Source organism: Psammomys obesus, unplaced genomic scaffold (assembly GCF_907164565.1).
Source record: "Psammomys obesus unplaced genomic scaffold, mPsaObe1.curated_primary_1811, whole genome shotgun sequence".
In the NCBI taxonomy this organism is placed as follows: Eukaryota; Metazoa; Chordata; class Mammalia; order Rodentia; family Muridae; genus Psammomys; species Psammomys obesus.
In genome coordinates, this window is record NW_026587215.1 from 2130994 (window position 1) to 2145023 (window position 14030).

Here is a 14030-nt window from a genome sequence, read left to right on the forward strand (position 1 = left end):
AGCTTCCTCTTCCAGATGTTTAGTCCGAGACTGCCCACCTACAGAGACCTCCGACCCACACTAGCTAACCCCTCCTCCTCCTGAGCTGTCCCTAATAAACAAGCTGAGGTCCCAAGGCCAGAAGCAGTGGTAGTACTAGGCACCAAACCGGATCCCGGCTTCACTGTATGGGTGTCTGTCCTTCCTTTATTGCCTCAAAAGGATTCTGGGCCCCAAGGTGTAAAGGGCATCAATAACAAGTCATCTACCTGCCACGTCACAGAGGTCTGCCTGCCTCTGCCTCCCAGAGTCCTGGGATCACAGGCGTGCGCCACCGCACCCAGCTAAGACATACATATCTTCTAGTCATACATACATACATACATACATACATACATACATACATACAAGGGGTGATATTTGTTGCCCAGGAATCTGACTCAGGTGCCACCTGGCCAAGGACTTGTAGCCTTCGCCATCCAAGCTGGTTCTCAAATTCAGCACTTCCCACGGACAGGAAGTGGCCTGGCCCACGAATGTCTCTCAAGGAGACTGTTGCCATTCGTAGGAGGACAAGTTGTCCACCATGGAACTGAGGGTGGGTGTTGGGATTCACAGAGACTAGGTGAAGTGAGCAGGACAACGAGGCCCCACCACGAGCAGAGATGTGGGTGTTGCGGGTTCGCTATCTTCACCTCACTGCATTGCTCTTAGCCATTGGCTGGATGCTGAGAGAACAGATCCAACACTTAGCAAGCCAAACACGCTGGGCGGGCCTTTGCCCTTGTGTTTCTAACCTGTGCAGCAGCTCTGTGAGTCTCACGGAGGGAGGACATGAGGCTGCAACAGGGACCTGGTGTTCACCGCTAAACTGTGTCCTCTCCGCTGTGGGTTTCAAGCTCCTCAGAGACTGACATGGCAAGGACAGAATGTGGTATGATTGACACACAGCAGAGGAAGAAGGGAGGCAGGCGGGTCAGGGAGGAGGGATAGGAAAACGGATGGACGAATGAATTCATGGGTATGTGGATGAGTGGGTGCATAGATGGGTGGGTGGATGGGACGGATGAGCGACGGATGGATGGGGGGGTGAAATTAGACAGATATGTGAATAACAGACTGATGGAGGAATGGATACAAAGGTGAATGGATCATAAACGAGTGGATGGATGAACTGGTGGATGTGGGAGTGGATAAGTGAGCGAACAGGTAACAGGTGGATGAATGGGTAGACACACAGATGGGCCAATTAATATATGTATGGATGATGGGTGGATGAATGAATGCATGAACAGATAGATGAGTAGACGGATTGTACTGGTGAGGGGATGTGTGAATGGGGGGGTGGCTAGAAGAATGGACGACAGATGGGTAGATGGATGAGTGGACAGGCAAATGGGTAGATGTACGTATGATCAATGGCGGGTGAGTGCATGGGCAGATGGGCAGGTGAGAGGATTGATATATGGGAGGACCGACTTGGCAAGAGACGGCCCTGGACACACACAGAAGGTACTGGACAGGATCTCAGCCTCCACAGATCTCCTCAACAAGGAAGACACAGGATCAAGCAAGGGGCTGGTGAGAAACTGAAAGCTCTTGTCAGCAGTCACACTGCGTCTAAACTTTTCCAGCCACACTGTGGTGAGTGTGCCCAGGCTGTGCTTCGGGGCAGACACACTCCATCCCTCCATAACAGACTGTGACGCTCGAAGTGGCCTTTTCTGGGTGACTGTGACACAATCGTCAGGTACCTGTGAGCTGCTAAGGGGTACTGAGTAAGTCAGGCGGCGGCTTTTCCGTGGAGGGTTACCACAGAGACAGGGAGGGGGAGTAAGCATGAAGGGAATGCTGGGCCGGTACACAGGAGGCAGAGGCAAGGGGAGCTCTAACAAGGTCAAGGCCGGCCTGGTCTACCTAGTTGAGTTCCAGGACAGCCAGGGCTACATAACAAGATCCTATATCAACCCTGCCTTCGGGGGGGAGGGAGAGGGAGAGGGAGAGGGAGAGGGAGAGGGAGAGGGAGAGGGAGAGAATGCCTTTCCCAGAAGTTTCTGGAAGGATACCATTTTAAGCTTGAGGATTTGAAGGCCCACCAGGCCCCTGAAGGTCCCCGGACTCAATGTGGCTACCTGGCAAGGAACACGGGTAAGAGGACAGATCCGGGCAGCTCCTCTAGAAAGTTCCTGCCATCATCCATGAAATAGCCCAGCTGTTGGCAGCTGTCGAGGTGTCCCAGGCCCTGGGCCCTGCAGCTGTCTCAGTTTCTATATCCTGGTGAGTCCTGCCCCCCCGCCCCCATGCCAGCACTGGCTCTCGTGTCCGGGAAACTGGATATTGGGGGTGCATGGAAAGGGAGGCTTTATCAGAATGTCAGCCGGGACAGGGGTTTCCAGAAACTCCCCTCAGTTCCCCTCACCGCCATGGGCTATCTCTCTGCTCTAGCACAGACGGGGACTCGGGATAGACAGACTTAAGTCACAGGGCTCTGGAAGCGCTGGCGGGGACAGACCCTTGTGGTAAGGCTCAAGGAGCGGGTGAATGAATTGAGCTGTAACAAGGGTAGCCTCTACCTCAGCCAAGACAAACTCAGCATCTCAGGGTACCATGGCTTCGGGTTTGGATCATCCCTTCAGTGAGGCAGAACCCCCTCCCGGGCTCCCTGCCAGTTCCACAGTCTAAGGAGAACCACAATGATTTTTCTTTTCTTTTTTATAATAAGCTGGCATCCGAGGCTCCAGGAGCTGAGGAAAGAGTAAGGCTGGGTGTTGCTCAGCGGAAGTCCGCTTGCACTGCACATGCTGGGTCCCTCTCTCACACCAAAAGAGTAGGATGATGAAGAGAGCAAAGGACCCCGCGGCTGAACCCTGGCTCCCATCAGTCCCCTCCCTTCCCATCTTCCATGGCCATACTGAGCTGCGACTGGCCTAAAGGCGCACAGTAGATTTAGGGCCGAGTCCATCACAGGGAGCAGGTCCAGGGGCCCAGGTGTTAGGTTTTGCGATGGAGCCAGACCAAACGTGCATGAGCACTCGAGAGTGTGTGTCTGTGCCTGCACATGAGGACGCCCGACGGTGCCTAGCCTCCCCAAGTGAAAGGAACCCGTAGCAAGCTGTTGGCACATCCTGCCAACACGGAGAGGTTAACTGTCACACCTGATGCCAACACACAGACTTCCGGAGGATTCACTCGGTTTTGTTTTGTGGCTTTTTTTTTTTACAACTTTAAATACGGAATATAAATAAACTTTACATTTAAAAAATAAAAAGAAAGCCCCCAAAAATATAATCACCGACTTTACAAAGGAAGCGGACCTAGGACGGGGGAGGGGGAGAAGTGCAGGGAAAGGTGAGGAGGAAGATGGGCACATCACCTCAATCTTGCTGAGGGCTGAGAGGGCAGTGAGGGCTGCCCCTCCCTTGGAGATCTCCTAGTGTCCCACACCTGCCAGGACAGGAACAGCTGGAGCTGAGACCCAGGAAGTGGAGGCAATGGGCAAAAACAAAAACAAAAAACAGCGTTGCTTCCCCAGCACCACAGGCTCACAATGAGCTTCAGGCTGGATCAGGGCACACACAGCCCGTCCACACAGGGCCTTGGTATGAATTAGAAGCAAGGCTCCCTTTCCTCTGAGGCTTGACCTACATCTGGCAGAAATCCATAATAGACAAATTGGCCATACATAGGGGATGCACAGAATTCTCCACGTGCACTGGCCATAATCTCACGCAACCTTAACAGACATGTTTTCTGCCCCAAGGAGGACGGACAGGGTCATTCAGAGCCTCAGTCAGGATCCAAGCACTCGCTGGCCGAGCGGACGGAAGGGCATATGAGGAAGAAGACTGAGTGGAGGTAGAGAAATGAAAGAGAAGTAAATGTAGGGAGGTGAAGAGAGGCAGGGGACATGGCCCAGGTCACAAGCACGCTGCACCTCTAATCCATCAGAGAAGGCGTGTGGCCATCTGCCCAGAGGAGTTCATGTCTTCCAGGATTTCATACTTATAAAATGAAAAGCCGCTGTGGGCTGAGGGGGTGGGGAGAGAGGTGAGTGGCAGGTCTGGGTGCCATGAGGATTCCTCCAGTCTGTGCTTCCCATGGGGTCCTGGCCGCGGGACTACAAGGGACCCTAGCCTGCCTGAAAGTGTTCCCTGCTGGCTGGCCAGGGCTCCGGGAACCAGGCAGGACATGCTAGACGTCCTCAGGCCAAGTGCCAAGCTCCAGGGACCAGTCCACAGTCCCCCGTGAGGCTCCGCACACTTGTCCCAGGTTCTTGGGGTCAAGGGAAGAAGCAGCATGGAGCGGAGTCCTTTGTTTTCCTCTGGAGCCGCAGGGCGGGCTGACTGCTGCTGGTGGAGGTGGCCGGGCAGGCGGGTGAGGGAAGCACCATTGGCCGTCCGAATCAGGCATCGAGACAGACGGACGAGGGAACAACATTATCACTCCAAGGACCCCATGGGGGCAATACAGCAAATACCATATTAAATAACCCTGTGGGCAGAGAAGAGGGATACAGGGTCAGAGATGGCCTGGGGGCTGGCCTTGTTTCCTAGGCCCCCACACCAAGGCAAGGAGCTGCAGCTCCTGCCACCATGCTGACTTCCAGAGGGCCCCAACGCCAAAATGTAGCAGTGATGGAGAGAGTGATGAGGCAGGCACCCTCTCTCAGAGAGGCTGAGGCACAGTCAGGCCAGTGGAAACCTCAGGGATGCCTGGGTTGAGGGGAGATATCCTTGCTGGGGCCCTCACCCCGAGTCTAACTCACAGCCAGGGAGGGTCTGAGTCTTGGCTTTCTTGCCAGGTCCTCACCTGCCCACACTCTTGCCGGTGCCCCTAGGCCCCGAGGGTTTCCTTCAGTGCCTTCTTGTCACGCGTGTGCTTAAATTTTCGGTGCTTCCCTTTGGGGGGCCGGCGGATTCGCACCGTCCGGACGGTCACCCGAGTCTGAGGTGTCTTGGCTGCTCAAGAAGAAAAGGTGTTTGTCAGTCATATGGTCGGACTTCATGAGGTCAAAGCCAAGCCGCACTGCTCACCCGGTGTGCGCTCTGGGGGTGTGACTGACCTTTCCATGCCTCGGTTTCTCTGTCTGGAAGTGAGGCAGGAGGACAGCCCACCTCATGGGGGAGGGGAGGGGACCACACAGTAGCATGCTGGCCAAGCTGTGCCTAATACAGGCTGCTACATTCCAATGTGGCCCTGAGGCCTGGTGGGACTTATCTTTCCACTTCCTGCAGGTGCCCTGGCTCTGGATCCTTCTACCCAACAGGAGGTCCTGTTGGCAGTGCGTACCAACCAGGCACCTACCTTCAGAGGACTGGCACAACTCTCCTTTGTACTTTGGGCACCCTCTCACCACATGAAAGATCTGGCTAGAGAGGTCATTCGGGGACCGGTTCTCTTACACTACAGGGGTAACTGTCCACCCCCAGCCACAGCCAGACTGCGGCAAAGTCAAGCGAGCTATCCAAGGAGCCTAGTTGTTGCGCAGAGCCGCAAGGTGAGGGTCAGTCACGGTGCAGCATGAATGCTGGCCAGCCACCGCCGTGACCCCTTGCTCTCCATCTCTCTGGCTAGTGCTCCTACTGAGACCTCTGCCACTAACCTCTGGCTCCTCCAGCCACAAGATGAGGAGGCCACTGGGCTTTAGGCCAGAACCAGATTTTCCTTGGAGCTGGGCCTGTCACTCAAATTCCTGGGCACTTTGTGAAGCAGGATGGAGGGCTGGGCCATAGCTCAGTCAGCTCCGTTCCAAACCTGGGCTCTTCCAGGTACTGTGAGGAAGTCTCTTAACCTCTCTTAAAGCAGCAGTGACCTCTTGGCACTGTATGCCCCTGTATTTCTACAGTGGGTATTATTCGTTCTACACTGTTGGGGAAAACGAGGCAGAGAGCTGTGTTTGAAGCCCTGGGATCTATCCGTACTTCACACTTCCAACCCTCAGTCCAACTGTCAGCTCCTGGGAGCCCTGGGCCTGCTGACTCTACTGTCCCATCCCCCTGGGCTCTGGGAAGCCAGGTCTGCCAGGCAGAGCCATTTCTGGGAGCCACTGGAGAGTCTGTGGCCGACAGCTGGGGAGGCCGATGCCTGTCTGCTTGGCTCAGACTGGCTTCCCTGAGTGCAAAGTTCTCCTTGCAGTATAGAGATTCTGGGGAGCTCAGAGTCCCTGTAGGGATGACACCCAGGAGGGCCATGGAAAATCCCCCAGAGAGCTTGAGCCCCAAAGGCCACGTGCAGGAGGCTAGGCTGGGCCAAGCCCGAGCCAATACACACAATTCACAAATGAAAGGGGTGTGAGCCTAAGGATTTCAAAACACCAGCCCTGACCTATGCTGTACTAGAAATGAACCTGGAAGCGAGCCCCTCAATATTTCAGCACTAACACTTAAGAATTCTTCCTATGGGGGCGTGGGGGTGCGGGGCTGGAGAGACGGCTCAGTGGTGAAGAGCAGTGGCTACTCTTCCAGAAGTCCTAGGTTCAATTCCCAGCACCCACACGGCAGCTCACAACTGTAACTCCCAAGATCCGACACCCTCACACCAACATACAGGTGTGAAACACCAATGCACATAAAGTAAAAATAAATTAATGAATTAAAAAAAATTCTTCCTATAGATGGTAAGGCTGGTGAGCAAAAGCCAGAAAGAGTTGCTCAGGAGAGGGAAGAGCCGAAAGGGGAAATTTCACGACACCAGTGGCCTAGGATGGGTTGTGTGACCTGGAGCAAGGCCTGAGCATCTTTGGACTTCAGTGGTACCTCCACTACAGACAGGGCACCTCTTAGACTTTTCCAACTCAGACTGACCTGTCTGACACCTGTGAGATCAAAGCTATGAGTCACCTGACAGATGCATTAGGGCCAGCTGGCCATCCCAGCTGTATAGGTGCCCAGCCCTTACTTTGTGTGTCTCCAGTAGGTGTCACGAGTGAAGGGACTGGTTGGTGGCAAGGCCTGGGCTGCAGCCTCCTTTCGGGCTGTGAAGGATCTGGACTGTTCTACAGTGATATCAAAGGTCTCAAACAAATGTAACCAGACCATGTATCTGATCTCCATCTAAATTTGTGTGTATGTGGGGGAGCATTATGTGTGGATGGGGAGCCAGAGGCTGACGTCAAATGTCTTCCTCTATTGCTCCTCATCTTTATCTTCTGAGGCAGGGTCTCGCACTGGACCTGGAGCTGAGCTTGTCCTCTCCCCACCCACCCAGCACTAGGACGGCAGGCACAGCTACCATGCCTTGGTTTCCACGTGGGTGCCGTGATTCAAACTGAGCTCCTCGGCCTCGATCCGCGAACAGCCAACCCTCGGCACGCTCTCCCCAGCCTCCTGCCCCAGCCTTTCCTTGGCTGTGAGCTGAGCCCCTCAGAGCGGCCCGCAGGAAGGTGGCTTACCTCGCTGCTCCCGGGATGTCCCAGGACTTCGAGTCACAGGCCGAGGGGTCACTACCGTCTCACACTTGCAGGCCAGGTGGTCCTCCAGGGTCACTGTGGCCTTCTTGAAGACTGGCTTCTTCCGCACAATCTCGATCTTTCTCACCTGGAGGGCAGAACGGACAGCACTCCCCTGTAGGAGCCACCTGTGCAGGGGCAGTGTCATGGGCCTGGCAGGCTCCTGCGCTAGTCTTTCCTCGAAAGCCAAAAGCCAGGCTTGTCTGCCGAGTGAGGGCTCTGGACCGAACAATAGCAAGGCCTTGCCCTCTGCCCCTCTCAGAGCTTTTCCATCAAAACAAGCCCTTCGACCTAGCTGACCCGGCCTCCAGCTTTGCTGTAGCAACCCCCCGCCACCCTGACCCCCCAGAGTAGGAGAAAGGCATTTCCGGGTAGAGCTTGAGTCCTGTGGGTCCTATTCCTGGAGCCCCAGCCAAGGCCAGGGGCTGTAGCAGAGCAGGGAGATGGTTATCTGGAAGGAAGTGACAGAGGCCTTATCTAGCAGAGAGGCTGGAAGGGGAAGGCAGCTGTCAGGTGTCCATCCCTAAAGCTGGGGACAGAAGATACGGTGACAGTGGGGGGGGGGGGAAGCATAGCATGTGGCTTTCACTCTGGGTCACAGGGATAGGCCGGGAATGGAAGATAGGCAGGAGACTGAGCACAGGCCACAGGAAGAGGCCAGAGAAAGACAGCATGGCTACACAGCCAGTGTACCAGGTGGAGACGGTACTGAGATTTGTGCCACGTGCCCAGGGGCACCTGAAAAGGGGAGGCTGACCAGGGTACAGAAGACCCGTCCATCCTGAGTTAGAAGACATCTGGGCCTCCCTGGGCCTCTAAATTCCTCCTACAGACTAGCGTCTGTGTCCCACTCCTTCCAAGAAATCCCTAAGTGGGCACAGAGCTGGGTCGTTTACCAGTGTGGGGCCTGGTTCCTATAGAACTTTCCACCTGGAAGACGCTCTGTGCCACCTTCACTAAAGACAAAGCTTGCTAAAGAGACAGATGAAATCCCAAAGTGTAGGGGCCCCTGAATATGACGAAGCATTAAGGGGCCCTAACATTCTTTTTTTTTTTTTTGGGGGGGGGGGTGAGACAGGGTTTCTCTGTGTAGCCCTGGCTGTCCTGGAACTCACTCCTGTCCTGGAGATCAGGCTGGCCTCAAACTCAAGAGATCTGCCTGCCCCTGCCTCCCTAGTGCTGGGATTAAAGGCACATGTCACCACCAACCAGAGTCTTGAACACTGATGTTTGAAGACAAGGGAACTGTGGGACTGTGTCCCTGTAGAGCAAGTGACATGGGTCCATTGCTTAGCCTTTCACACCCAGTCACACGCTGGGCTCGGACTTTCAGTGACTATGGTCTGAGACGCCTTGGAGATGGCGCCCCAAGGAGCCTCCCTCTCCGGAAGGAGCCGGGACACCCAGCAAAGCTCTGCAACCTGCCGCAGCCAGGAGGCCCCCAGGGCTGGGCGGGGCCGGGCCGGGGGCGGGGCTGGGTCTACGCACCTGAACAGGCCGCATCTGCACCCGCGAGGCCCGGCACTGCACGTTTCGGTTGTTGCAGCAGCCGGAGCAGCGCTGCACCTCCACGCAGGGCGGCCACACCAGGAAGTTGGCGTTAGTGCGGTCGATGAGGTTCCGGGAGATCTGGAACACCTCCGTGCGCGTCTTGCACTCCGCGATCACGGCAGGCTCTGCGGCTGCCAGGGAGCCTGGGGGAGGGAAGGAGGCCTGTCAGGAGCTGACTCTCTTCTCTGGAGCCTCCCCCATCCACAGACAGCCCTGAACCTGGGTAGAGGGCTGGACCACCCTGTGCCTCCGTTTTCCCCATCTGAAGACAAGGACGGCAAGAGCTACCTCCAAGAAGCACGGCCAAGGTCAAGCGAAATCATCCCGTGTGACCTTGTAAAAGGTTTAGTGCACACGTGTCTCATGGTCCTGGCTCCCAAATGTTCAGACTCATACAGTTGTGTGACTGTCCTATGTGAGACCTTATACACTGTTATGCTGTTGGCTTTGCACTGGTCTTTTGTTGTTTGTTTTTAATTATTATTTGTTTGTTTGTTTGTTTGAAACAGGGTTTCTCTGTGTAGCCCTGTTCCTGGAACTTTCTTTTAGCCCAGGCTGGCCTCAAACTCAAGAGATCCGACCTGGCCCTGCCTCCCAAGTGCTGAGATTAAAGGCGTGTGCCACCACACCTGGCTGAACTGGTTTGCTCTTGTGTGTCTTTCCTTCAAAGCCTTATCTGTGAAACCAGGTGACAGCAGAGCTTCGCCTCTCGCCTGAGCCCAGAGAAAGAAGGTGGATGAAGCCTGTAAGTGTTCCTTCACCGACTGGGAAAGGTTTACAGGTGGAGACGTGGGCTTGGAGACCTGTGGGTTCTGCCAGGCCTATCTCCAGTGACTTGAAAACTGTAGGAGGCCACGGGCTTCACCCTGGCAGGCTTTTCTAAGGCCTACAGGTCTCCTGGCTTGGTCTCTGCCAAGGAGCAATCAGGAGTCCTGAGCTCTGCATTGGGCCACAGTGCAGCCCTGGGCCGTAGCAGACAGATGACCCACCCTGAAGACCTTGGGTTCAAATGCTGACAAAAAAGCCCTGACCTCAGCCCTTCCACTCCTGTCTCTCCACCCTGGTTTCGAGGCCTATGGAGTGGGGTTAACCACACCTCTCCAGGGCTGGAGTGAAGAAGCAGTGAGCGTAAAAGGGGAGGCAAGAGGTAGGCAGATCTCTGTGAAATCGAGACCAGTCTGCTTTACGTAGTGAGTTCCAGGCTAGCCAGGGCTACACAGCAAAACCCTGCTTCAAAAACAAAAAGGACCCAAACTACTATTTTGAAAGCATGACATGAGGCAGAGGGCACAGTAACTCAACTTCAGAGACAGCTCCACGCCTGCTTCGGCCCTAACAGTGGGGAAGGAAGGGATCTTGGGGGTGACTCCCAATCCAGGCTGGCGGTGTGCCCTGGTTTCTCTTCCCTGGATCCCACCCTTTGAGGAGCTGATGTATGGACCATGTTTTACCTAGGCTCCTCCTCCCTCGAGATGCGCTTTCTGGCTCGGCTCCAGTGTGTGTTCCGGTCATGTTCAGGCCCAGCTCAGCCCCATCTTCGTCTGCAAGGGAAAGCACAGTCAGACACGCTGATCCAAGCCGGGTGGAGGGTGGCTTCTCTGCACTCTGAGACCCTGCCCTTTGCATCCTCTAAACCTGAGGGTCCTGGCTCTGAAGAGGCAAGCAGGCAGAATTTTGGGCAGCCCCATGGCTCAGTAGGGCTGGCGGGGCCTAACTGCATCTTTTGGGAGTCTCCAGCCTCGCTCTGGGTTTTTTAGCCCCATTTTTGGCCAGAACCCATGTTAATGGAGTTAAAAATAACCCTTGCCCTCCGCTACTGTCAGCGAACCCTCCTCAGCCTTCAGGGCGGAGCAGGGGCCCAGAGAACTGGAAGCCCGTTCCCAGTGCCCTCCAAAGCTTTCCCATAGGAAGTGCTGAATGGAGAAATTCCCAGAATCCCCTCGGGGCCAGCAGCAGCTCCAGCACAGCTTTCTGGAGCCTTGACAATGGCCCTACTGGTCTGGAGAGAAAGGGTGGAGAGGGAAGGGGGTGGGAGGGCCAGTGCCAGCCACACAAGGTCGGCCTCTCTCCTCAGCTTTCATCATTCTGGGCTTCTCTGCCCCGTCTCCAAGATTTGGCCCTCTTCCTGTTGGGAGCCACAGCTCTCCTCTCTAAACTGGAGTCCTTTCTCCTCAGTGCCACCAGCTCTCCTTGGTGACATCTCCATCCCAAGTGCCCCAACACACTGGACAGCGCTGGAGCCGAGTGTGGCCAGGAGGCTTTGAACTTGATCTTGAAGATGGCTAGTCCCTTCTGTCCCTCAATGGTGAGGAGCAGCAAATGAACTGAGGGAGGCTGGAAGCTAGCCTCTGCCACCTCCTTATGGCACCTTGGGGCTCATTTATCTTCCCCAGCCCACTGGTCCCATCAAAGACAAAGCTGCCACTCCTTCTAGGATCCCAGGGATTCTGTTTGGAGAAAATTGTCCTGCAGTTCGCCACTGACTGACTAGTCTGCTTCTGTCCAGCCCAACAGTGTTGACCACGTCAGCCTGGCTGTCTGTCTGTCCTTTACTCCCTTCCTTTCACTCTGCCATCTCTGGAATGTCCCTGGTGAGGAGGAGATGGGGAGAGATGTGCTTTGTGGAAAGGTTAAGTTGATTAGGGGAAAAAAAAAATAGCCACATGGTTGCCTCGAAACAGGCCTGCTATTGAAAGCCTCACATCCAAGATCCCGACCCCCACCAGGGGTGTGGAGGGGCTGCCTGAGTTGGGCGGCAGAGCGCCTTGGAAAGAAACAGCAAGAAAGCTAAATTTGGAAGTTGCCCCATTGTGTGGCCAGGGTTGGCCAGCCGGGCACGGGTGGGAGACATCGGGTGGGGGCCCTGGTGAACAATACGTGGACCCAGCTGGGGCCCCCTCCTGCCTGCCTTGCCACCCCCCAGCCCTGGTGGTATTGAAAGGGCCCGGGAATGCTTTTGAGAAGGAGCCAGGGGCCCAACGGAGAGAGGAAACAAAGGCAGGAAATGCTGTTCCCCCGTAGATAGCGTCTGGGCAAGGATTACAAAGTGACAAAGAGACAGGACCCCAGAGGGACAAGGGCCTGAGGGTGCAGGGAGGGGGGCTGGGGAATGCTGAACAGGGCTCTAGGGACCAGGCCAGAGGTTAGAATAGAATGGAATTTGCTCTGAAGACAGCATTTATAAATACATTCCCAGCCCAGCCTGCCGGCCCCCCGCCACGTGTGTGCCACCAAGCACGTGCCCATTTGCCCAGTGCACTCTTGGGCATGGGCAGGGCTGCCAGCTGGTCCCGGCCAGGTGTCCCCAGGAGACCTTGCAGACCGACATGGCCCTGGGCCAGACAGACAGGGAGCTAACTCCTATAGCCCTACCCTCCAGCTGGGCCCACACCTGCACAGGTAACTCAGCGCGTGCCCTGAGTGCTTTCTCCCTGCCGGCCCTACTCCAGGAACCCCGCCCTCTGCACCAAGCTAGAGCTGCTGAGGGGGGCTGCTTCAGCCACACCCCAGTCCCAGGTACCTACTCTGCCCCGCCCTGGGGAGGTGTGGCCAGGCCTTTGGTGGGAAGTGCCATAGATCTAGTTCCCTTACGTCAAGGGTGGGAGGGGGGGCCCTGCCTGCCTCCCACCCTCCCACCCCACTTTTGCCCGAGCACTGAGGTTCTGGAGGAGGGTCCTATTTACCTACGGAGTCTCCGTGCAGCAGGCGCTGGAGGTCATCAAAGGAGCGGATGGAGTGGTCACTCAGCATCTCATAGAGTTCCTCAGGAATGGGGTCCCCCTGTTAGACAGACACCAGGAACCGGGTAAACTGCGGTGAAGGCTCACTGGGCACGGCTCTCTTGCCAGCCACACGCCTTCTCTCGCACAGAGTTCCTACAAGCCTCTCCCCTACCCACCCCCAAACAACAAATAGACAAGTAAGGCTGGAGGAGAAGAGATCCAGGGGGGCAAAGGCTCGATTAACTAAAACCAGGCTGAGATGCTCCACCCCAGTCCTCCACAGTCTCCAGGCTGGTGCCCAGCTCCACCGGCCTGTCTGCACCTGTCTCCCCCATCAGATCACGCACCCTGGAGAAACTCCAACAAGCTCATTTCTTTCTACTATTCCCTCCACAACCTGTAGCTAAGACTTGCAAGCGTACGTGCGCGCACGCGAGCGCACACACAAACATTCACACACTCAGTCTGACCTAATTATTACCGTATTATTACAGATTAAAAAAAAAAAAAAAAGGCAGAGGCTCAAGCAGGTGACATCCTCTGTCCAGGGGCCCCAAACCCAGTGTAGCAGGGGCTACAGTGAAGTGTGGGCTGCAGCCTCCCTATCCAAGGTGTGCAGTAACGCTTGTGAGGAGTTGTGTGGTCTCAGAAGGCCGTGCGTCCCAGCCCTACCGACTTAGCCCCTGCCAAAGAGGAAATAAGGGAATCCTCAGGCCCGACTGGGAAACCTGAAAGCTTACCCATGCCCCATGCCCAACCAAACTCTATTTTTAGAGCCCCTCTGGCCTGTCACCAAGCACTTGAAACTTAGTTAGAACCTTAACAGGCCTTGCTACGAGCCAGCTTCCTCCGGGGAAACCGCAGGTCCCACAATCACACCCATACAGCCGGAACATCCCCACGGTCACAGGAGTCTCGGGGGCCTGGTGCCAGAGGCCCAAGGGAGAGGTGAGGGCAGAGGGGACTGGAAAATGCCCTAGCAATAAGGGGCAACGGAAAGGCACAAGATGCCACATCATGTCTGAAGCCTGGGATCGTGACTGTGAATGTATGCCCATGAGCACGCCACTGTTCGCTCAGCTTGTGACGAGACGACGAGGCTTGAGAGAAGCTGAGAAGACTACATCACTCTGTGCCTCAGTTTCCCTGGACTGAGAAAGAAAGATGCTCACTGACCCACCCTGAGATAGGAGCTTTGAGTAACTGAGCACAGGCCTGTGTATGGGATGAGGGCTTGCTCTCTCACTAAGGTAGAAAAGAGGCTCCCACCCCTGGCCAACAAGGGTGTGTGTGTGTGTGTGTGTGTGTGTGTGTGTGTGTGTGTGTGTGTG

At 55.6% G+C, this 14030-nt stretch overlaps 1 protein-coding gene across 2 annotated transcripts in view; it reads right to left on the bottom strand.

The window, feature by feature from the left end:
- Positions 1–3162: 3162 nt before the first annotated feature.
- Pdgfb (platelet derived growth factor subunit B) overlaps positions 3163–14030 on the bottom strand; it is an 18147-nt gene continuing 7279 nt past the window's right edge. For both annotated transcript variants that reach the window (XM_055603075.1, XM_055603076.1), the window contains exons 2-7: positions 12661–12757; positions 10429–10518; positions 8915–9120; positions 7370–7514; positions 4789–4937; positions 3163–4470 (exon numbers count right to left, since the gene is read on the bottom strand). In XM_055603075.1, the coding sequence (XP_055459050.1) occupies positions 4813–4937; positions 7370–7514; positions 8915–9120; positions 10429–10518; positions 12661–12757 (663 nt within the window). In that variant the 3' untranslated portion in view covers positions 3163–4470; positions 4789–4812. The remainder of the gene's footprint in view (positions 4471–4788; positions 4938–7369; positions 7515–8914; positions 9121–10428; positions 10519–12660; positions 12758–14030) is intronic.